Source organism: Microtus oregoni, unplaced genomic scaffold (assembly GCF_018167655.1).
Source record: "Microtus oregoni isolate MIOR12 unplaced genomic scaffold, Mior012 000014F_ref0000157, whole genome shotgun sequence".
Lineage (NCBI taxonomy): Eukaryota > Metazoa > Chordata > Mammalia > Rodentia > Cricetidae > Microtus > Microtus oregoni.
The window spans coordinates 30,039,490-30,064,873 of NW_024543073.1; the positions used below are offsets into that span (position 1 = coordinate 30,039,490).

The 25,384-nt window shown below is 37.4% G+C and overlaps 1 protein-coding gene across 3 annotated transcripts in view; it reads right to left on the reverse strand.

Moving 5' to 3' along the window:
* Positions 1–958: 958 nt before the first annotated feature.
* Tmem161b (transmembrane protein 161B) overlaps positions 959–25,384 on the reverse strand; it is a 76,338-nt gene continuing 51,912 nt past the window's right edge. For all 3 annotated transcript variants that reach the window (XM_041663748.1, XM_041663749.1, XM_041663750.1), the window contains 7 exons: positions 13,383–13,534; positions 12,893–12,953; positions 12,164–12,304; positions 9,405–9,518; positions 4,188–4,362; positions 3,268–3,364; positions 959–2,180 (listed from right to left, as the gene is read on the reverse strand). In XM_041663748.1, coding sequence (XP_041519682.1) covers positions 1,906–2,180; positions 3,268–3,364; positions 4,188–4,362; positions 9,405–9,518; positions 12,164–12,304; positions 12,893–12,953; positions 13,383–13,534 — 1,015 coding nt within the window. In that variant the 3' untranslated portion in view covers positions 959–1,905. The remainder of the gene's footprint in view (positions 2,181–3,267; positions 3,365–4,187; positions 4,363–9,404; positions 9,519–12,163; positions 12,305–12,892; positions 12,954–13,382; positions 13,535–25,384) is intronic.

Genomic DNA, 25,384 nt, shown 5'->3' on the forward strand with positions numbered 1-25,384 from the left:
CTCAGAAACTGGAAACAGCCTAGATGTCCATCAACAGATAAGGGATAAAGAAAACATGGTTCATTTATACAATGAAGTATTACTCGGCTTTTAAAAAAATGATATCATGCAATTTGCAGGTAAATGGATGGAATTTGAAAAAATAAAAAAAAAAGTAGTCCTGAGTGAGGTAATCCAGACCCAGAAAGAGAAATATGGCATGATTTGCTTGAATCTGGGTATCGGCTGGTAGACATCAGTACTTTATTCAGCAGTCATCACAGGGCCTTCCTCCTGCAGCCATGGGAACAAATACAGACCTATAGCCACACGTCATGGGAGGCACACCTTGAAACACAGAGCTCAAAACAAGATGTCTCCATCAAATCCCTCTCCTCAGAGGTCAGGGAACTCTGCAGAAAAGACAGACAGTGTTGGTTGAGGAGACAAAGGCGAGAGAGGATACTAGAACAAGCCCCTTCCTGAGGAAGGCACACCTGCACACACACACTGAACCAGCAGCCCAGGGCCGACACGGGTCTGCATCAGGTCCCCTGCATGTACACCACAGCTTCAGTTTAGCACTGTATGGGACTCCTGAGTGTATGAAGAGTGGGCCTCTGAGTCTGGGCTGCTCTTGGTACTCTTTATTTTCCTGTTTGCTTGGCCTGTTCAACTTCAGTGTGATGGCTTTTATTTTATCTTATATTTTATTTTGTTATGTTTCATTGCTGTTTCTCAGAAGTCTGTTCTTTTCTAATGAGGGACAGAAAGGGAATGGCTCTGGACAGGAGAGCAGGTGGGGAGGAACTGAGAGGAGCATAGGGAAGAGAAACTGTATTCAGAACTGTACTCATACTGTATGAGAAAAGAAATTATGTTTAAAAAAGTCAAAAACAAAGAAAAAAGTTAATTTGGATGAAATCACATAATCTATACATATATATACAACAAATAAATTACACTCTGTAGAGCTTTAAAAAACGTATTTTAATCTCATTCCAAACAAAATTTCTCGATTCAAATACATCTCATTAAAATCATTTTAACATTCTGCAACTTAAAATATTATAAGGATTCAATATTTTCATCTTTTATAGCCTCAATATATTATATATTTAATATATAATATAAACAATACATACACATAGTCAGCAGGATTACAAAGTAATTTTTAAAATTTGATCAGTATTGATAAATATATTTAGATTAAACATAACTATGTGGAATCACAGAAATAAAATACAGCAGGCCCAACACTAACAGAAGGACTGCAAATGTTCAAATGGTCAATCATTTGAACGAAACTTTCAACCTGGGTGGCATACACTTTAAAACAATACTCTTGCTACTTTCAAGTAGCAGTACTTGTAGACATTAGGTATTTATATCTCCATTCAATTTAAAATGACTATGCAGCTTTTCTTACTGTAATATACAGTAGCTTTCTCTTCCTTTCTGTTGGATTTTGTTTGTTTGAAGACTAATACATTACCAACAGAAGTGATTTTAGTTCCTTTCCCTCCCATAGAGCATGGCTCAGTTTGAAGATTGTTCTATAGGCAGCAACTAGAGTAATAACAGTACCACAACACCATGAAGAGTAACCAGTAACTGGAGTCCTAGCTGGAGATTTGCACTGTAAACCAAGGTAATCAGAAGGATCACCCCTGCAAATAGCCCTCTCCCATTAGTTACTATAGTGAGTTACGATTCCAATGGCACAATGTAACAGTGTAACAACCTATCCTGGGATTTTAAATATTACAACAAGGATTCACCCTGAGAGTACAGAGGGAGCATTCCAAACAAGATACTCCAAGAATTTCTTTCTCTTTTGTATTTGTATTCTTCTTTTGTCAACCCTTTAAGGGCACAAATACTTGAATTTAAAGTATGACTTGGATATCCATTTTTGATTGAAATTCATGCCACTGTCAGATATTGATGATAGAAAAGCCCAAAAAGGCTTGTAGAAAAGAGGCAAGCAGCAATCCACCATGTCAGAAAAGACAGAAGTCCTCGAAAAAGGAGAGGGGTGAAGATGGTTTTTAAGCTGCTCAGTGCCACTGTGATCTGTGTGACAGTCACCTTCATCTTCCCATCAGCTGACGGCAGTTCAGAGTAGATGGAGTTGGGAGGAAGGTTATCCACTGGGGAGACAGAGACAGCTTCTGAATAGATCCCCCAGGAATGATTACCTAGAATATTTAAGACACAAAACTTGATAAAAACAAACTAACAGAAGAAAATCTTAAATCCCCAATCCATATTAGAAACTAAGTTAGTGATATAGCGAATCATTGTATGTTGAAAACAATTTTGCTATTTGTTAAAAGAACATGATTAATTGAACCATATCACAGAATGGTTTTAAAGTAAAAGTATTTTTAAAAAAACAAGCCTCATAATACTCTCATTTAGTGCAGTAAAATCTGGAAATCCATAAGCTATGAATCGACTGCTTTTACTGACAGAACAGATTCATTAACTTCCTAGAAATGCTTTCTACCTCTACAGTATCACAACAAATGTCTTTCTGAGAAACTACGTAGGATGTCAACGGGAGCAACTACTAGTGGGTTTTCTAACTGGTCTCATCAGAGCTTTTCTACCTTGCCCAGGATGTGACTCACACACGCTCACTGAGCTCCCTGCCCAGTGTAGACACAGGTTCTAAGGCACAAATACACTTAGCATCAGTCCCCTGACATGAGTGAGGCTACTCAGATCATACTTAAAAGAGTTTCTTGGTGCTTCTAAGCCTGCACAATGGCACGCTACCCAATCTGAGAAAAGAGAAACAGGGCAACAATGGGCAGTTCCTGGATGCTACCACACAAGGAGACTTGACAGTCCAGACCTTCCTTATTCCCTGAAAACCCTTCACCCTTTCTATACAAGTTACCTAAAGTCAAACTCTACACAGTCCTGAAGTCTAGCCAAATTTATTGACTTTGTGATGATTTCAAGGTTAGGTACTAGCAAACCTTTAATTCACCTGCTTTTACCCAATGTCTAAACAAGTGCTTACCCACATTACTTGGGAAATGTGGAAATTAACATTAAAATGAAAACCCTTATAATCAGTAAATGAGAAAACTATATACACCTGGGCTTCTAGAATCAACAAATCAACTTATACAGATAAAACTTTCCCCGATTCCTCCTAAAGCTACAATAACAACAGCAGCAACATCATGCAGTGTATTTCTGTGCTAGTAACAGAAAAGGAATTAACTATAGGTAGAAAGCAAGTGCTGTTTACCAGATGCATGGCATGCCTACCTAGTGTTTTCAAAAGCAGAGTTGTGTGAAGCAGCATTACCAGAGGTGCCACATACTGCAGGGCAATGACACAAAGGTAGTAAAAGACTCGAGCCACCTGCAACCAACAACATGCTTAAGTATCTAATAACGCTGACATGTTACGAGTGAATTAAGTTTTTATAAAATTACCCAACTGAATTGCTTAAAAATAAGTATCATTCATTTACATTTTATCATACATGTACTTCAGAAAGGCTCAACCCAAAGATAAGCTTTTAGAATTGGAAAATTTTACAAAAAATTTCAAAGAAACATTTCAGAGGTAGAAGAAAATACTAAAACTTGTACGGAGTGCTACTTAAACATCAGAGTAAATAACTGTGACAAGCAGGCATGTACAAACAGGAACTCCTTATAAATAGAAACATTAAATCTTCATTCCATATGAACATATTTGAGGTTGAGTTTTGAATAACATGATAATATGTGAAACACAAGACAAAAATAGGGGCCAAAATCATAGTAAATCTAAAAAGAAAAAAGACTGGATTACAGGCCAACTGCAACAGTGACAGTTTATATTTTTCTTCTCTAAAATCTCTGCTAAGTACTTAAAATTCACATGAAAGCACATAGAAGAACGTTAAAAGGAGCACTCCAAGGCACTGAATTTCCTACCCCTTTAGACATGAGGTCTGGACAACATTCTCCAACGCCTTCCTGATCATGAGATGGGTTTTGGCTCAGGCTTATGACAGCCTTGCAGTACTCACCTGTACTGAGCACCGAGAGCAGGAAGGTAAGTCAGATCTGATTCAGCACCAGAATCAGACTAGCTCTCTGACAAATGTCAGCTTACAGCTTCCACACCTGTTTACTGTAAAGACACGAGATAGCTTGTGCTATTTTAGTTTCACTTTGACCGTTAAAAAACGTACCATTTTCTGTAGCTCAACTGTACTTATCCGGCCTGCTTCTTTCTTCATTTGATCCACGCATTTCTGGGCCAAGTTTAAATATGCTTGCAAGTGATTTCGCATCATGGCCAACCGCAAAGCACATAGCAGGATTATTAACCAGAGTCGCAGAGTATCGAATGTGGCTTCTGTCATTCTATAGATCAAAAAGTTGATATGGTGCTCTCAGGGACCATCATATACTAACACAGCAATCATGCTTTGGTTCACCATGTAGAATACAGGAAATCTACACTTCCCCAGAGTCAACTGGTAGACCTGAGCAAGAGTTCCATTCTGCCAATAACTTATCTAATAGCTTCACTTGTGCAAAATAATTAAGTAGATAAATGTATAATGAAAGTACAAGTCACAACAGAGCCCTCTTTTCCTCTATCTACCTGTACTTATGGAAGAAATATAAGCTCTAACACAGGCAGCGAGTTTCAATGCTCTTAGAGATGAGAGTCCCTAAGGAGACCATAGGAACTGAGCAAATCCATGACTTATCTATAATTTGCTACAGTTTTGTCTGTTTATATACTTATTTGGTTGGGGGGATTTCAGTCTATTCTGTTTCTAATTAGGACCACTGAAAACTCAAACCATCCTCACATATTATAAATTACATAATACAAAGGTATTAGATATCTCAGATTTCTCTAAAAGTCACTTAATTAACCTATTATTATGCTGTAAGCAATGCCTCAACACTGAGTTTACAATTTTAGCACATCTATTGGCTCAAGACTAGAGAGGGCTGGGGGGGGGGGGGGCAGAGATAGGTGCATTCCTGAAGTTCAAAGGCCACAGTCCAGTCAAACCAATCAATTTCAACAATTCTCTGCCCCAGAAAAATGCTAGTAAACTGTGATCTAGGAAAGACACCTGATGTTGACACTGGCACTCCATATGCATGCTTACATACATATCTCACACACATGTACCCTGCCCCCCCCCAGCATACATACACGCACATACCCTCACCCACAACTTTCTTCATGTGTGTGTTTCTATCCATTCTACCATCTATTTCAGGAAGCATCTTCTTAGTTCCAGCTCCTATTTGGGTAATCAGTGTGTGTATGTCACCAGTTACATTAAGTACTCTGGGATCCATGCTACAGATTAGATTCTGAACACGTTGGATCCAGTTACTATGTCAAACTACTCACAGAGTGGTCCCTTTCAAGCAGAAATCACAGTTCATACAAAACATCGAAACCTTTAAACCTGGATCAGAAATTCTGTCTTCAGTACTAAAATATTTTAAACTTTTCCTAGTAGTCTAATTTCTGCCAAGATGTTCTAAGAGTATGGTTGTCAGGCCTGGCTTTTTATGTGGGTTTCAGGGACTTGAACTCAGGTCTTGATGGAGGTGGGTCTTGTATCTTATCTGTTGTTTTCATTGGTTAACTAATAAAGAAAACTGCTTGGCCTGATAGGACAGAAAATTAGGTAGAAAGAGTAGACAGAACAGTATGCTGGGAAAAAGAAGCCGAGTCAGGCAGTCGCCATGATTCTCCCACCAGACACAGACGCAGGTTAAGATCTTCCCTGGTAAGCCACCTCGTGGTGCTACACAGAATATTAGAAATGGGTTAGATCAATATGTAAGAGCTAGTCAATAAGAAGTTATAACTAATGAGCCAGGCAGTGTTCAAAAGAATACAGTTTCCGTGTAATTATTTCAGGGCATAAGCTAGCCATGCGGGTGGCCAGGTGCCAGGGACGCAGCCCCGCCACTCCAATCACAACAAGGTCTTTCTGCATACACAGCTGTCACTGTTACCAACTGAGTCATCTCTCCAGTCCGGAAAGGTTAAATAATAATAATAGCCTATAGTGATTCACAATAGTTCTCCTGCAAACATGCTGTGTCACCACACCGTCCCTCTGTCCAACAGCAAGCACCTGGGCAATGAACTAGAGCCCAATAGAGGTGCTGTGGAACAGGAAAGGACACGGATCACATCAAAGTGTGATATTGTTTGTCAGAAACTCTCTAATCTAAACTCTTTTGTTTCATTTTTCAAGGTTATGAATGCACATGGATACAAAACTCTAGTGTGAAGGCACTGTTGTCTAGAAAACAAAAACACATAATATTTTAACAATACATTTTTACTACAATAAGCAACAAATGAGCCAACTACAGAGTAGTAACAGAATACAGGATGTAAGGGCTTCTGCAGCCTTGAAGCTTTCCCAAGGGACATAAAGAAATCTGTTCCCTGGAGTGGGAATAAGAACTGACTGGTAGCACAACGAAGATGGCTATCTCATAGGCATCAAGGAGAACAAACATAAAGTTACTAGACTAAAATAGAAAATGGCTGACTCAGCCAGGCAGTCCCAGCACTCGGGAGGCAGAGGCAGAGGCAGGAGGATCTCTGTGAGTTAGAGGCCAGCCTGATCTACAAGAGCTAGTTTCAGGATAGGCGTCAAAGCTACAGAGAAACCCTGTTTCAAAAAGACAAAACAAGCAGAAAGAAAGAAAGAAAGAAAGAAAGAGAAAATGGCTGACTCATTTTACAAGTTCTAGATTTGGTATAATGGCCATTAAGTATCTTCTAACTCATACTAAGGTAATCCAAATATATGATAATTCGATCAGATGGGGTGTCTCAAGGAGAATAAAATAACAGGTCAGGAATAGGCAGAAGCCAAGTGTGGTAGCTCACTCCTTACATAGTAGTTCCTGGCAAGTCTGAGACTATCAAAAAGTGAAAAAGAAACCCAGGTATGAGGTGTGTGGAGGTGGAGGCATAGGCATGTGATCTCTGTGAGTTTCAACCCAGCCAGGTTTGAAGTGAGAGGCTGTCTCAATCAGTCAATCAGAGAGAATGCGAAGAAGAGGTTCTTCCCAGATTCTAAGGTAATGCTGGGTTTTATGATAACTACTGATTTTCTTCTTGGGCTATAAACACACAAAGGCTGCACATAGCCACATTTTACTCTTTCAGTACAGTATGAGACTATATCCATAAATTAATATACATTTCGAAATTGAACAGCACCATATCTCTGCTTCTGATCACAAACACTTTTCCATAAACTGATTTGTTATCAAACAGAAATATCCATCGTTTCCTTTCTGACTGGTAGATAGTTATTTCATCTTCTACCACATGGACAATGGAATTTAAATAGAAATTTTAAACTGAATTATTAAATCACAACTAAAGAATGAGGTGAAAGCCGGGCGGTGGTGGAGCACGCCTTTAATCCGAGCACGCCTTTAATCCCAGCACTTGGGAGGCAGAGGCAGGCGGATCTCTGTGAGTTCGAGACCAGCCTGGTCTACAGAGCTAGTTCCAGGACAGGCTCCAAAGCCACAGAGAAACCCTGTCTCAAAAAACCAAAAAAAAAAAAAAAAAAAAAAAAAGAATGAGGTGAAGCATACTTACGGATGGACTATTTATAAAATATAGTTGGGCCGTGGTGGTACACACCTTTAATTCCAGCATTAATTAATTCAGGAGGCAGAGACAGGTGGACATTTGTGAGTTCAAGGCCACCTTGGTGGTCCACAGAGGTAGTTCCAGGACTAATAAAAAACCCCTAGGGCAGAAGCAAAGACGAGACAAAAAAAGGAAAGGAGGAAAAGGTTTCTGTGAGAAGATCCCAGGCTGCTGCACATCAACTCAATGTCCTGCCACCACACAGCGGAGTGAGGGTAGAAGAGATAAGGATAACACAGACAATAGGAGTAGTAACTACAAAGGATTACTGTGCAAACGACCAAGAGAAAATGTCCAGGTCATTGATATATGGCATAACTGGTTTATGCCAAATGCTAATTCCCTTGTTTTCAGTAATTTTGTTTGTAATCTGTCTAGTTAAAACTATTATTTAGCTGGTTTAGTTATATGGAGGATAAACATTACTTCTTGAGAGTGGATATATCCCTAGTTCAAGAATATGAAGTAAAAAGAGATGTCATGGTTTTACTGGTTCTATTCTCCAAGACAAACAACCATATAGAGAACTGAAAAGAATTACATACTTTACAATGCACACTTTGGAGACAATGACTACTCAGGTGTTTCTATTTTAATTCTGATGAGACAAGAGTGAAAAGAATATTACTTAGCACTCATTTTCAAAGACTGTGTTATATCTGTTGTTTCACTAATTCCAGCAATCACTCTGTGAGGTACATACCACTTCATTTTTCCAAACTGGGATGCAGAGACTCAGTACAGTTCAATAAGCTACCTCATGTGATAATTTTGGGGAGGAGCAAAGATAGAGTTCAAACCACCTGTCTAAACCGTTGTACAGCTGTAGCATAATTCCACAACACTGCATCTAATACACAAAGTAGTTATTAATGTCTTTCTATAAACTGCTTCTATATTTTCTTGACATCTTATACTGTTAAAACAGTTATCTAACACAGTTATCTATCTGAACAAGTATTAATCATAATGTTAAGACATTATTTTTAATTTTCCTAAGTATGTAACTCATTTGGTAGAGATGGAAATTGCAGTACTTACTGTATAAAAATATGCCTCTAATTTATTTGAAAAACATTTTATTCAAAACAGACATGAAATAAAAGGAGATGTTAAAAATTTCCATGAGCAAAGAAATGAATACCACTTACATTTTCACTGACAGCACTTTCCTCCGTAAATTCCACAACAGAACAATAATAAAAGCAGACAACAAGTACAAGGATCCAAATAAACAAAATAACAAGAATATGTCAGATGACAACTGGCTATTGGGAGATAAATCTGAAGGTATGCACAGGCTGATAGTAGTGTAGAGTAGTAATCATTAGTATTCATTCAAAAAAGAGCAAACATGGGTTACATGGTGGTCTGCAGCTTCAACTTCAAAAACGTTTAGCATTTCTTTAATATTAAAATACCAAAAAACAAGCAAGTAACTTCAATTTATCCAAAAACAAAAAACAAAACACAAAAAACTTAGAAATAAACCAGGCATGGTAGTGGCATATGTCTTTAATTCTAGTACTCAGGAGACAAAGGCAATCAGATCTCTGTGAGTTCAAGACCAGATTGGTTCACATAGTGAGTTCCAATTCAGCCAAGCCTGCACACCGAGACCCTGTCTGAAATAGCAAACAAACCAACCTATCTAAAAATACAGTTAAGTGGCATTTAGGAAAGCAGCTTTGATTTATAACAAAACAAAACTCAGGGCTCAAGTTTCCATACTTACAAAGGGACACTTTCTTTCCCCAGCGGTGGGTTCATGATGTAGTCTTTGGTGATTGGTTTAACCCAGAGCAGAACCATAAATAAAGGTGCCAAGAAGTTGATATGTAGTAATGTTCTGAAAGAATACCGGAAATAAACACAAAGATCCAGAAACAAAATGTGCTAGTATAGTGTACTTGTATATTACATTTTTAATCATTTACTGTTAATCCAAGTCCTTAAAAAATAAGGCTATTTATCTTAGTTTTTTCAACTGAGAACGTGGAGACAATAGAAAGTTAAGTGGCTTGCTCAAGGCCATTTAGTAGGTTAGACTAAAGATTAAAGATAAGATTACAATTGAGATTTGCTCACTTTACTTTAGATGCATTTGGCAATTCCTTATTAAATCCATGACTCAACAAACAGATATTTTAATGATTCTCTAATTCCCTAGAGTCAGTAACTCCAATGGTAGATATGCAGAAGTCATCTAATAGTTGTCAGCACAGCTAAACAAAATGCTTGCTAATAATTCACAAATAAATGACAGTGATTAGCAAAGTCATAATACCAGAAGGCATATGGCAAATGAAACACAACAACTTATGACTGAGGAACCTTGCAATATGTCACGATCATTTATAATGTTAAAATTATATTGCCAAAATTATAAGTGACTCAAAATTTGTATTTCTTCTTGGACTGTTACAAACACAGTTGAAATTAATCTTTATCATATTGAAATAAAGGTAATTTACTTTTTGTTTCTATTTTTAATTTTGGCCTCTACTCCATGATACTCTTAGCCTCACAAGGGCTGGAACTACAGACATGAGCCACCGGTGGCACCCAGCTTTGCTTTACTCAAGACACAGCTACACTCCTAAGGCAGAAAGGTGATTTCAGGATTGAGCTACACCTCACTGTTAAGTAGAATCTAAATTTGTATCCTACACATACACACATGGTTGCTAAAAATTTGTTTTAGAAAAACAAGGGAAACTCAACAGACTGTTTTGTTGCAACATACTGTTTCCATTATCAAGAAATTATAGCTTAATTTTATTATTAATTAATTTCATGATCAAGAAATACAGTTAAACGGCAGACAGGCTAAACCACAGGCTTTAACATACACACAAAACCCACAGATTTTAACACAGCACTACTTAGAAATGGTAGTGATGGGTGTGAGGACACAGGGCTGAGTCGGGGACAGTGATGTGCCAAGAAAAGCTGGCCACAATCCCTATTACTATGTGAGTCCCAGTGCCTTGCCACAGAGTAGAGACAAAGCTGCTCCCTTACCACCCAAGTTACCCACAACAGAACGAGCATGCCCCAACTGGTACAGCACAGCGGAGTGCTGTACTACAGCATCAGGCTGTAATAAACTGGAAATAAACAAAATCCCAAATCCCCAAAGGGAAACGCTTACAAAGAAGCCACATTTTACTGAAGATAGATGTGCTAACCCTCTCTCTAACCACCACTAAACGCTTTATGTTTTATAAAGGGAATCTTTCATCCCACAGCCTTGGTAAACCATCGAGGGCAGGAAGAAAGAGCAGTATTCGGTATGCAGTGTTGCTAGGGAACACACCAGTATCAAGGAGCAGCCCACAGCGGTTTCGGTAGCTTGTGAAGGGCACTCCTCCACCCATCCTTTTCAGCTTATTTAAATCATAACACTGGGGTTAGTGGGCTGCAGTGTATGTACAGAGACAGGGGAACCAGGTTTTGCCTTAAAAGAAGCTGTTAGAGAGATGAGTGGTAGGAAAAGGCAAGACATAGGAAAGAACATGTTGAGTTAAAAAACAAACACAAAGATGAAGTAGTGTGTAATGGGGGTGGGGTTAAGATAAGTAAATACATATTAAACAAACAAAAATGAAGTCAAGGAGGAGGAGTGAAAACCAAAAAACACAGGTAAGAAATAAGAATGCAAAGGCAGGAGAATCAGTATCATTAAATACAGTGCTTTACAGAAGAGTAATTTTAGAACTCTGGAGAAGCTTAATGACCACACACATGCATATGAGAAATATTCTTAAGCAGGGTTGCAGGTAAGATAAGAACGTGGAAGTAAAGGAAAGTATACACAAGGCTACCTTTCTGTTACAATGTCTCCATTCATAAGCAAACAAGCAAATAACCCCCCCCCCCAAAAAAAAAAAAACAAAACCAAAAGAAAACCCAACTACAAAGAAAACAGTGAATAAGGGCTTGGAACTATAGGCAGAAGTTTACTATGTTATCTTCATTTCAGAATCAAAATAGAATTTGGTGGTTAAAACTAATCTGCTATAAGACATTGCACATTACTTGCCATCTCAAAACAAAGTAGTGAGTTATTTTAAGTCTAACCCACAGATCAGCAACTTAAATAAAACATTTCTTATAAACGTAACTCTTAGGTTTAAAAGTAAAATATTTGAATAACACATAAACTTTAAGTATTTTAAATTTTAAAAGGGAAATATCCACAGCTCTTCAGTTCCAATGTAGAGACTGATATCATAAATCTCTGAATTAAAAAGAATGAACATAAACTTTGGTATTTCAAGTAGAAACATGTTTAACAACAAATACATTTTAAACACAGGTTTGAAATTTTAAAAGAGAAACTACCTATAGCTGAGAGGAAGTGGTGTGACATCAAATATTTACTAATAGTAATTTTAATAAAATAACTTATTATTTATCACAATAATATACCTTAATTAAGATGGAAAACATATATTTATCTGCATGTGCTTATGTACATTTTCCGCTTACTGTGTAATTTTTTCTGTTGCCAAATTCAGGGCATCCAGATGCATTTGAGCCAGTCGTAATCCAGGAAATGTCAAAAAAGCCCCAATCAGTGAACAGAAAATAGCCAGGAAAAATTTGAAAGTAAGTTTTGAAACAGGACCCCTAAAAATGAAGTTTTAAAAAAAGCAGATAAATATTTACTTAACTTACCAAGAACCCATTTTCCCCATTCAGTTAATTTACAAATCACAATAATATTAAAACATCAAAGAATATATCAACAAAAATACTGATATTATTCATAATAGATCTTAGTGAATGATAAACTTAACCAGGTATTTCTTAAATCAAAGCCACCAATCCAAGCAACATATTTTCAAATGATATATGGCTTGAATATAAATTGTTTTCATCTATGGAGATAGTCAGATTATAAGAGCAAATACAGGTTAAGAATCTGATGGAAGACTCTAACTTCAGAGCTGTAAAAGTGCGAGTCAGCTGTTCCCAGCAGTGGTGACCCAGGGCTGGACAGGCAGGCTTGGGGTAAGTGCTTGCTCTTCTGCATGGGTTAGCCCCTGGGCTTGTTCCCCAAATTGCAGTGAGGGAGGGAGAGAAGGGGGTATTACAAGGGATTATCTTTACTAATTAAAATAACTAAAATATATAGTAATAACTACAGTAAAAATTGCTCTATTTAAGAATGGAAAATGTTAAATTTAAATAATGTTCAACTTTTCAAAAACTTACTGAGATTCTAAACCCTGCTTTTCAAGAAACTGCATCGCACTGTCTGAAAAATTTGTAAACCCTGTAGGAAAAAAGAGATTATCATGAGGATGAATAGACTCCTACAGCAGAGCATCTTGTAGGCTAATGACTAGCTTTGTGTGTGTTAACCAGTAAGCTATAATGCAATAAAATCAGTTATTAGCAAGAACAGTCTCTAAAAATAGCCCTTAGATACCTGTATATTCCATAAGTACATACATTTTGAATTAATTCTTTAGCATTACATAAATTAAGAAAAAAGCTCAGGTTGCAATATTTTGGGAAAAAGGTAAATAAAAACTTTAGCTTAAACAACAGTCAAGATCTCATTGAAGATGAATAAAGGTTAACTAGAACATAAACCAACGTCAATTTTAAGTATTTATTAGACATAAAATTAAGATAAATACTGAAATCAAAATATACTACACAAATAAAATTTATTTTTAAGGTTGTGTAAAACTATTACCTGTTTCAAGCCCGAATTCCAGATAATTCTCTGTTACGATCAAAACTGCCATTGCTTTAACGAAGAAAAAAAATCCAAAGGTGACACAAACTGACCTTTCACCACCGTCTTCTACTTTAAAATAGTGTGTAGTTAATGAAAATAGAACTTTGCTGCAGAAGGAAAAGTTCAGGAAAACCACAAATAACTTGTGGGAGCTCTGCACAACACCTTCACATGAAGTCAATGCCCCCAAAGCTAACAAACATGATTCACTTTGATTCTATTGGTTTGTCTGTCAGATGTACTTTGGAAGTGAAAACCTTAATGGAAATAGAATAGATATAAGGAGAAAATAAATATGAGCTTATATTTTAAACTATGGAAAAGTACATTAGAATTAAGCAACAATTACAGAATGTATTTCTTATGTATATGACTCAAATATAATGGGGTGACTACAGAATTTTATGCTAACAAGTTTATGACAACAGTAGCATAAAAAGGCATAGAGATTTTAGGCAGTTAATCTTACTGCGCATAGTTATCAAACATTTATATTTATTGTTACATCTATAGTTAGATACAAAACATAACACCACAGGACTAATTTGTAACCATTTAATAAATAAAATTTGAAAATTACTAATAGAGCTTCTGGTAGCCTGTCAAATGAAAACTAGGAGGGTTAAACAAAGATGAGTTCCATCTGAGATTCCAAACCAGTCAGTTTCAATATGTTCACCTTGAAAATCAACTTAAAATATCATGTTACCTGAGCCTAACATAATACACACCCATTTAATTAGGATCAAATCAAATATAACCTAAACCTAGAACTTGAACCTTATGCATACAAGTCATGCTTCTTGAAAGGCTGAACCAAATACACGAAATAATGAAGCCAGTAAACAAATCTAGACACAAGCAACTTTAATACAATGCTAAAGACTAGAAATAAGGAGCTGTTACTTAGTATGAGTCACGTTAAAAACAAAACACATTTAAACAAACCTATGGTGGGGGCTAAGTAAAGACCTAAACGTTATACAGATTTGAAATGACTGAGATTTAAACCTAGGCCATCATAATCCAGAGCCTGGGCACTTAGCACTCACTTATGTGCCTCCATAAATTATACAAAGCACCTAACAGTTATGTATTGCAGCTCAGACATAAAAGATGGAATCATTTCAAACTAGTTAACCATTCTTGTTATATTTTTCAAAGGCCTATGTGAAAGCTGAAGTTAATTTCTTTTGTATTTTATTTTAATTAACCCATCAATTAAAGGATACATGGTTTTGGGGTTCTAACCTAGGGCCTTATGCTTTCTAGCCATGTGCTGGGCCACAGAACATATGCACATCCTGCTACATTATTTTAATAGCACAGAATAAATCTTCAAGTCTTCTGACTCTGGAAAGCTGACAATCTAAAGTACAAAAAGACTTTAAACACGTATCTTGCGGTGCAGTACTTTGTGCTGCTTCTGTTTCATTTCTTCTAAAATCCCTACTATTACTAACTAAATCTTACCTGAACACAGTAGTCAATCTTTCCTACTCTGACTAACATCTACTCAATCATTCATAAGCAGCTAAGAGTATACTATGGCACTCTAACCTGGCATGATTCTGTGCTATCAAGTTTAACCAAATTATCCTATTTCAATTAAAATGATTCATAGAGGTTTATCAGTAGCATGAGTTTCATGTTATTTTTTTTATTGTTTTAGTTTCTCTTCCATATAACCATATATTATTATTCTCAAATTTTATACATAAGATTTTTACCAAATATGCTCTTATCTACAGCTACAGAAAAGACTCTTAAGAAACCAAGTTTTTTTTTTTAATAAAACCTCAAGGAACCATATTACTTTACATTTACCTTAAAATTAAAGTATATATATGTGAGTATGTGTGTGTGTGTATTCACACATGTATGTATATAAACAGAATTCTACCTGTTAGACAGATAATATTCCCCACAAGAACTAAAGACTAAAAGAAACCCCAGTACCAGGGATGAGAAACCTATTTTGACTTGTTGGTCTGGGTTCTCTAAGTGACTCATAAACAATACGCTTCTTGGTTGTGTCTTGGAGGTTGAAGGTGAGAAACTGCACACTTAAAGACACAGGCCATGATCCTAGAGAAGCTAAGTAACAAGGTGAATCCTAAGAAAAACATATACAGATCCACCTGGAAAGAAGAAATAGACAAGATCACCTGACAAAATTGGGAACATGGGGGTCGGGGGAGAAAGGAGGGCAGAAGGGGAAGAGGAGGGAAGAAGGGGAGGGGGAGAAAAACTTGAGGGAACAGGAAAGTCAAGGTGGAGGAAGGACAGAGATGGAGAGCACCATTATGAGACTAGCAAGAAACCTGACACTAAAGAAATTCCCAGGAATCCACAATGATGACCCCAGTTAAGACTGTAAGCAATAGAGGAGAGGGTGTCCGAACTGGCCTTGCCTGTAGTCAGATTGATGAATATCTTAAATATCACCATAGAACCTTCATCTAGCAACTGATGGAAACAGAGGCAGAGAACCACAGCAGAGCACTGGGCTGAACTACCAAAGTCTAGCTGGAGAGTGGGAGTGAGAATATAAGCAAAGAGGTCAAGACCATGATGGGTACACCACTGAAACAGTTTACCTGAGCTAATGGGAGCTCTAAAACTCCAGCCAGACAGGGGAAGGAACCAGCATAGGACCAAACTAGTCCCTCTAAATGTGGGTGACAGTTGTATGGCTGGGGCAGACTCCAGGGCCATTGGCAGTGAGACCAGGATTTATCTCTACTGACTGTACTGTTTTTTGGAACCCATTCTTTTCAGAGGGATACTTTGCTCAGCCTAGATAAGAGTAGGGAGGGTCTCGAACCTTCCCCAAAGCAATGTGCCTTACTCTCTCTGATGAGCCAATGGGGAGGGGGGAAGGTGGAGGAGATGGGAGGAGGGGAGGGAGTGGGGTCTGGGATTAATACGTAAAATGAAAAAAATAGTTTTCTTTTTAAAATAATAATAATAAAAATAAAGACACAGGACTTGGATGATCAATATTCATAGCTGTGATGCTTATGAACCACAACAACAATCAACACTACAAGCTATCCCTACAGTACAATAGTGACATTTATATTTTTGAAGTAACCAACAGCAGGGAAATCATGCCTGGTACTAGAAATCCAGCCAACTGTCTGGGGTGATGTCATGGATCTTAGAAGAGGATCTACAAACTTTACTAGACCAGCACATACAACTTTCATCCCTCATTAAAGAAGCTTCTCTTTACAGAAAATAGAGACCATCACAGAAATCAACAAGAGGACACAATGCAGAGACTATGGGAAACTCAGACCCACCTAATACACCTACAATACAACTCCTGTTACCCAAGGCTCAGAGAACAATGTAGACTATGGGGTAGAAGGACTGTAAGAACCAGAGGATCACAAAGTCTATTGAATCCCTAGAAATGACTGCCTATGTAACACCTGAACAATGACAGTATCAGTCAGTAGTCATGTTAATGTGGAAGAGGGAAAAACCTCATGGGTCTAAATCCTAGGCAAAGAACTACAGCCAATTAATGACAGCTGAGGAAGGGAGACTTAGCTTCTCCAAAGGATGAGCCTTCTAACATCTACTACAAAGTTGTCAGCCCTGAAATTATATTCATACAAAAAACCAAAAACACTCAGAAGGTTATATTTATGCATTTCTGCATCTCTACACACACACACACACACACACAAAGAGGAAAAGGCGATAAATTTGAGAGGAAGTAGGATAGGATATGGAAAGGGGTGAAGGAAGAAAAAGGGGGAAGCAATGTAATTATGTTAATTGAAAATATATTTAAAAAATACTACATATACTGAGAGACTATGACCCTGACAAGAATAAAGAGTCTCCAATAATTTTAGCAATGCAGGAATAGGTCAACATACATAGATAAATGTAATTCATCATGTAGTTTCAAAGCACGAAGATAACATAATCACCTCAATAGAAAATCTTTGATGAAATTCAGCATCCTTTCGTGATAAAAGTCATGAAACAGCTAGTGATGGAGGGAACATACATCAAAATAATAAAAGCTATATACAACAAACCTATAACTAACATCATATGCAGAAAAACTCAAACTCATTCACACTAAAATAATAATAATAATAACAGCCCTTCTACTTTTATACAATACAGTTTGAAGTCTTAGCTAGACAAACAAACAAACAAAAAAAAAGGAAATAGAAGGGATACAAATAGGAAAAAAGGACAAAGCATCCCTTTCTGCAGATGACATTATATAAGAAACCCTAAAACTTAGCCAAAAATAAACTCATGATCAGCAAAATGGGAGAATACAAAACAGAAAAAACAGTAGCCCTCCTATATACCAATGACAAACACCCCGAAAAAAGAAAATTCCCTTTACAATAGCCATAATAAAATAAACTCAAAATGCTTAAGAATAAACAAGGCAAGGAAATAAAAGAACAGCCCATAGTGGTACTATTAGAAGGTATGACCTTGCTGGAATGAGTGAGTACATACCATATTTGTCTTTCTGGGTCTGGGTTACCTCACTCAGCTCAGATTTTTTCTACATCCATCCATCTGCCTGCAAATTTCATGATGTCACTGCTTTTTACAGCTGAGTAATACTCTGTGTAAATGTACCACATTTTCTGGCCATTAAGAATAATGCTGCTATGAACATAGCTGAGCAAGTGTCATTGTGGTATGAATGTGCATCTTTTGGGTGGGATACCATCCTCAGCCTTGATATAGGGGAAGAGGCTTGGTCTTGTCTCAACCTGGTATGCCAGGCTTTGTTGACGTCCCATGGGCGGCCTTACCCTCTCTGAGGAGTGGATGGGAGTAGGGGAGGAGGGAGAATTGTGGCTGGTATCTAAAAGGAATAAAAATAAAAAAACAGAAAAGAAAATCTATAAACAAGACCTCCCCAGTACTTTTAAGGTGCAAAAATGGGGACAATCACTTTGAAGTCTTCTCCAGGTTCAAATATGTTTGGACATTCAATCTGCAGGGAAATCTCAGTTTATTATTTAAGAAAAAGTTACAAAACTCATGCTCACATAAGTATCCATCTGTAAGTATTAATAGTAACTATATGGCTTCAAACTGGCACAATTCATATATTTAAATTATTAAATATACATACTATTTCAAAGTGTTGTAACAGTATACTTAAATACTACTAAAGAATAAAAATAAAAATTACAATCATGCAATGAAAAGGTCAGATTTCAAATGTTTTATGTTAAATAAAAGAACTCAGAGTATGCATACTTAAAAAAATTTCATCTCACCCCAATCTAAACAGTCATCGCCAGTAATACAAATGACAACAAATGCTGCCATGGATGTGGCAAGGGGAATTTTTACATACTGTTGGTGGAAGCATAAACTACTGGAAATCAGCCTGAAGGCATCTCAGAAAGTTCTATATAAAACTGCCATATGCCCCAGCTATACTACTCCTGGACACACTAGAAGCACTTCCTCTCTAATTAGAGAAACACTTGCACAACCATGTTACCTGCTGTTGTGGAATTACTTTAACTAGGCAAAGATGTGTTAAATTTGTTTATGCCACATTTGTTTAAATATGTAAAGACATTTGTTTATGCCGATTTGTTTAATAATGTAAAGAAATGTTGCTTTGCCTGCTATGGCACCCGATTAGCCTAATAAAAAGCTCAATCTCCAGTAGCTAGGCAGTAGCAGGAAAGGTGAGGCTGGCAGGCAAAGAGATTAAGTAGAAGGAGGAATCTAGGCTTGAGTAGGAGAAGAAAATGAGGGAAAAAAAGAAGAGATGTCCATGGCCAGCCAGAAGCCAGCCAGCAGACATAAAGTAGGACTTAGAGAATGAAACAGAGGTTAGAAGTCCTAAGGCAAAATGTAGATGAAGAAAAACAGGCTAAATTATAAGAGTCAGTACGAAACAAACGAGCTTTCATAACTAAGTCTCTGTGTCATGACTTGGGAGCTGGTTGGTGGCCCAAAAGAAAGCTGGCTACACTTTGCTCCTCTATTCATAATAGCAAGAAAATTATAGACTATCAGAATACATCAACAGGTAAAGAGATAGGGAAAATGTGGTATATACACACAGTGGAATGTTGTTCAGGTACAAAGAACTATAAAATAGATCTGCAGGTAGAAGAATAGAACTGGAAAACTGGTATCTCAACCCCAAATTCCCTCATAGTTTTATCCTAGGTGCAAACTTTCGTTTTGTGTATTAAACGTGGAACACAAGTTGAAGCCAGGAAAATTTAAAGGTGAGAGAAAAGTAGATCACAGGTAAGAAGAGCAGAGAGCTGAACGACTGTGGGTAAGGAGGTTTAAGCAGGTAGGAGCATGTACGGAAAGTGTGCATGAAAAAACAAATCTAAGTTTATTAAAATACATGTGAAATGAAAGAAAGAAGTTTGGATTGTTAAATGGGGGGGGGGTGTGAGTGGGGAAATGGGCAAGAGGAAAGAAAATAGGTGGGTTAACCAAAACTAATAACGTATAAAATAGCATTACAAAAACCTACTAGTTTAGCAAGCTAATTTACAAACAGTAGTTTGAGCAGAAGAACCCTGCATAGATGGACAATGCCACTCCCAGGAGACACCGGCTATTAAATGAAAATCATAGTGCAAGGCACAGGATGCTTCCCTATGAGTTATTAGTTAGGGAAGCCAAGAGGCCACTGCACTTGTTACCTTTCATAGACAGATGGTAAAATCCTGTTGTGGAAGACACCACACACTTGGGCTACAGGCCATAAAGAAATCAATCTCAGACCAAACAGGAAATTTCCTCCCTGAAAACTAGCTAGTCACAGTGCTACATGGACTACTACAGGAGAAAAGACAGCAATGCTCTTTTCAGAGTTGGACCCTGCATGCTGCACCAACCTGGCAGGTTATTTACATGTGCCCACTGGTGCAATAGTAGCAAGGCTATTATACGTAACTACCTGCCTTTTAATTGGAGTTGAGGCTTGCTCTATAGTAAAACTTCATGGTATTGTAATCTCATGGCTGCAGAGGTAACAGATCCTAAGGTGGACCCTGATATTATTTTACAAAACTGTCATATTGTCAAATGGCCTTCTAAGCATGTTTATACCTATAGACTCATGTTACGTTCAACCTTGGTGAGAGAAGCTTCTTTTTAGAGCAGGAAGGAGAAACTCATAACTAGTCAAACAGCTAATAACTGACTCACTGATCGGGCCAAATGGGACATCAATAGACTGCCCTCCCCACACCTCCAGAGTCCAGTGAATAGAAGATCTGGAGGATGGGGAGGAGTGCTGGGAATTGCTATCTTCTAGATTTGGCATGGCTATCACGATCACACACTTCCAGATCTGTACAAAGTGCACCAGAACAAGCCAGTCAAAATTCTAGCACACCCAAGGGAAGGTCTTTTAAAGCTCCATCCCTTAGTGAAAGGCTATTGGCAATTACAACTACTGGAGAAGGAAGAATCATTCTACCTCAAGGAAGTAGCCTCTGGTACCATGTTCTAATGAATGGCCCCATGCCTATACACACATGGGCAGCATTAAATGGTCTTATAAGTTGTTTAAAAAGAGAGAGAGAACATGAAGTTTGGGGGGAAATATGTTGGAAGATGGTTCAGAAGTTGTATGGGGAAGGATATGATCATAATCCATTGTATACATGTATGAACTTCTAGAAGGAAGGGAGGAAGCAGAGAATGGCCAGTCAGTGACGCTACAGGCAGTGCCTATTCTAACATTACTGTAAAGTCACACTTTCCAGCTCAGTGGTAGAGTTTGGGAAGCATATAAGGGACTCTGGGCTCAGTTCCTCACACTGTAAAATCTAAACACAAATCTAAAGAATACATAGTTTGAAGTAAAATATGATATGGACTGGAAACAACTGGCTGTGTGTCAGAAGAAAAGAAAAGTTAAATGTTTTCATCTAAATTTTAAAGCATCTTGCATGGTCTAAGGTCTTGGAGCCACTTAATAGTTAACAAATCATAAACATACTGTAACTTACATTTATTTTAGTAGGCTAATTGAAGAAAACTGCGAAGTAAGCTTTTTTCTGTTTGGACTTTCTAGCTTGTCACTAAAGAAAGCAAAGTGTAACATATATATGAAAGTCTCATACACAACTAGTCTTTAAACTATGCATTTCAGGACATTATTATTAAATACTTAGTAATAGAACTGAAAGCCAACCTATGATGGGTAAATGTGGAAGCAAACAGACAGAAACAAAAACATTTTCAGTACTTCAGAAAAGTACTGAAATTTTTATGCATACGAATCATAATTTGCCATTTAAACATTAAGAATTTGGCTGGGTGGTGGTGGTGCAAGCCCAGCCTTTGGGAGGCAGAGGCAGGTGGATCTCTTTGAGTTTGAGGCCAGCCTGGTCTATGAAACGAGGTTCAGGACAGCCAGGACTGTTATACAGAAAAACCCTATTGACCGAGGTTTTTGTCTTGTCCAGTCATGCAGCTTTTCAGTCCCAGAGAAAAAATACAGAGGTCTACTACATTAATCATAAACTGGTTGGCCTATTAGCTCAGGCTTCTTATTAACTCTTTCTTACATCTTAAATTGGCCCATTATTTTGCCTGTGTTAGGCATGTGGCTTGGTACCTTTATCAGTGAGGTGTTCACATCTTGCTTTTTCTGCATCTGGGTGACGACTGCAGATTGACTCTTTCCTCTTCCCAGAATTCTCCTGTTCTGGTCACCCAACCTCCCTCTACTTCCTGCCTGGTTGCCCAACCTATACTTCCTGCCTGGCTACTGGCCAATCAACATTTTATTAAAATACAAGTAACAAATCTTTACAGGGTACAAGACCATTGTCCCACAACAAAACCCTGTCTGGGGAAAAAAAAGTTAAAAATTTGAGTACTGAATTAAAGAGAAAGCCACAATAACAAATTAGGAAACATTTTAAGTCTTAAAAGAAATTTTATTTAATTAACACATTAAACACTCTTCACCTAATTAACATACTAGCTAGAATCCACCCAGCTAAGGCTCTGTTTGAGAGCAACAGTGGGTTTTGGAACACAGATGCTCAAACTACTCCCTATTCTTTCCACATGAGTCTAAACTACATTTCCTTTATTTATCTTTTCTAAAACAAAATTAAAGAAGCAAATTTTATTTTATTGGTTTCTTTTAATAGAAGTAAATACTACAATTCCTTCTCTTTGACATTATATTGAAATGCACAAGAAAAGAGAATAAAGGTAAAAAGCAGAGAATATAAAATCTCCAAACCCATACCCAAACTACTTCCAAGATACAGTTTTACCATCATTCAATAACTCAGGGGCCTAATCCCTGATCTGAAAAAAAAAAAAAAAACAAACCTGTTTCATTTCATTGAAAACAGAAACTAGAATTTCCAATGAGACAATTTCCAACTCCTCTATTGACATGAGAGGAAAAAAAGTCTTTGGCCAAAGTGATGTCAAATGACCAAAATGACATTTCCAAAGACTACACCTAATGCCAAACTATAGATCCGAATAAATTACAAAACACATCCACACTGAAAGCAAACAATACTAGACAAAACATGACCCAGGCATTAAACATGGCCTTCCCTTTACAAGTTATCTATTAATAAATATAATCCATACCACAGATGCTTAAAACATAATAATCCCTGAATCAATTCACACTGCATACTAGATAAATTATAAAACCAAGTATTCATTTATACCAGATTAAAATAAACCTTCCTCATAACTCACTACAAAATACACAAAAAATATTCTGCAATGCAATGCTACAATCTGGGTGAATTCATATCTTCAAGATTTCTTCAACAATCCCCAAACTTCCTGTTGAATTAAAATCCACCATCTTCTGGAAGTAGCCCACACACTGTCTTCGGCCATAATCTACAATCTGGACTGTCCTCTTCCCTCCCACCTACCTCTGAAGTGAAGACTCACCCCACCACTCTCTTCCACAGTCACGACAGCGCTGCCGTCTACAATGCACACACTAGGCGGCCAGCGCGATGAGGACTGCTTTGTAACAAAGCTGTAAAGAGCACTCTACTGCTCCACAGGGCCCGGATGGATCGTGCTTCTACTCTACTCTCACCACCTCCAACATTACATGGGACCGTCTCCATTAACCCCTCCGAGTTCCTATTTCCTCCCTGTCAAGTGCAGCCACTAGTCAAGACCTCAGAAGTCTAGTTTGAAAACCAGATTTTTTTTCCTCAGCTCAGCAATACATCAATGTTTTCTAGGTAACTAAACTGGCAACTGAACTCTGATAAGAGGAAGGAAAGGATAATGTATACATGAACTGACAGACCACATAATGCTTCAACTTTTTAAGCTTTTCCATGAAATTTCAAGAGGTAAAAGATTCCACAAAGTAAAATAGCCACGTTGTGAGCTAAAAATAAAGGTGAACTGACCTCCATGATAGAGAGCAGTTAAAACTCTTCCTGTGAACGTGGGGAACTAACCCCACTGTGACTCTAAAACTAAAAACTGCCTCTGCAGAAAAAATGAATTTGAGGCAAACGGAATTTAGATTAGGTCACGATACTAAAAGCAGAATGGTTAAATGATATATGCAAAGACACCAGAGATATTCGATTCAACTTCAGTGAAAGGTGCATACTGATAAGCCCACAAATAAGCTGAAAATATTCAAACTCAAAAATGCACAAATTACCCCTAATCTACTGACCACTGCAGCTAAGAAACACTGCACTGTGGACGACTGGTTATTTGTCATTGTGAACACACAATGACTAGTAGCCTAACTGGCTGACTCCCTGGGAATAAGGCAGCATATATTACTAACCCCAGTAAAGACCAAATGTTCAAATGTGGTTTACCCAGAATGCAGTATGTTCACACACCTCAAAGGAAAGGAACGGAAAGGAAAGAAGACTTGAGGGATTCACTGAATCACCAGTGGAAGAGTTGGCACACAGCAGGTAGGAGACTGAGAACTACATAAACCAAATCACTCCAAAAGATTATGGCCTTTTTACAAAATGAACTTCAATATTACCAAATTATTCTGCAGTGAAACTATCAAACCCTTCTTATATACAGAACTTCCATTTTTTCCTCTTTAAGTTTAGACTCTCAGTTCTAAATATAAAAGGAATCCTTATCTACTAAGGTAGGGATCAATAATTTTCAAATAGTAAATGTTTGGGGCTTTGTGAGAAACATATGCAGTCTATTTCTGTATATAAATTTTGTATGCTTTTCCTTACCCTGAATATTTAAAAAATTGTTAAAAAACTATTCTTAGCCTCAGAGCTATACAAAACAAGCTGTGAAGTCGCTGGGTGGTGGTGCACGCCTTTAATCCCAGCACTTGGAAGGCAGAGGCAGGCGGATCTCGGTGAGTTCGAGACCAGCCTGGTCTACAAGAGCTAGTTCCAGGACAGGCTCTAAAACCACAGAGAAACCCTGTCTCGAAAAAGAAAAAAAACAAAACAAAACAAAAACAAACAAACAAACAAACAAAAAACAAAACAAGCTGTGAATATAGGCCCTGTTTATTTCTACAGTACTGTATCATATTTAATCAAAGATAAAATTATCACTGAGGAAAAATTAACTTGGTGAAAAGATGCAAGCAGCAACATGAAACATTTCAAATATGTAAGTTTATGTATGGTTTTGTATACACACACATATATATTTCATATTAGCTACATAAAGGTAAATTCATCTTTCAAAGAACAAAATGCAATAAAATTGGTTAGCTAATAAAAGATATGATAAACAAAAGAAAAAAATTAGACTAAAGAAAGTTTCATCAAGCTTAAAACAAAAAGAGTATCAGTGCAGGAGGTACACTGTCTAACAAAAGACAAAAGGAATTAAGTGTACTTGAGGGTAGGGGGTGGGGCCAGGGTGCAGTCCTGAAGACCTCAAAGACAATAAAACCAAGTTTCCAAACCTGAAGTTTACAAGTCCAGGAGTCT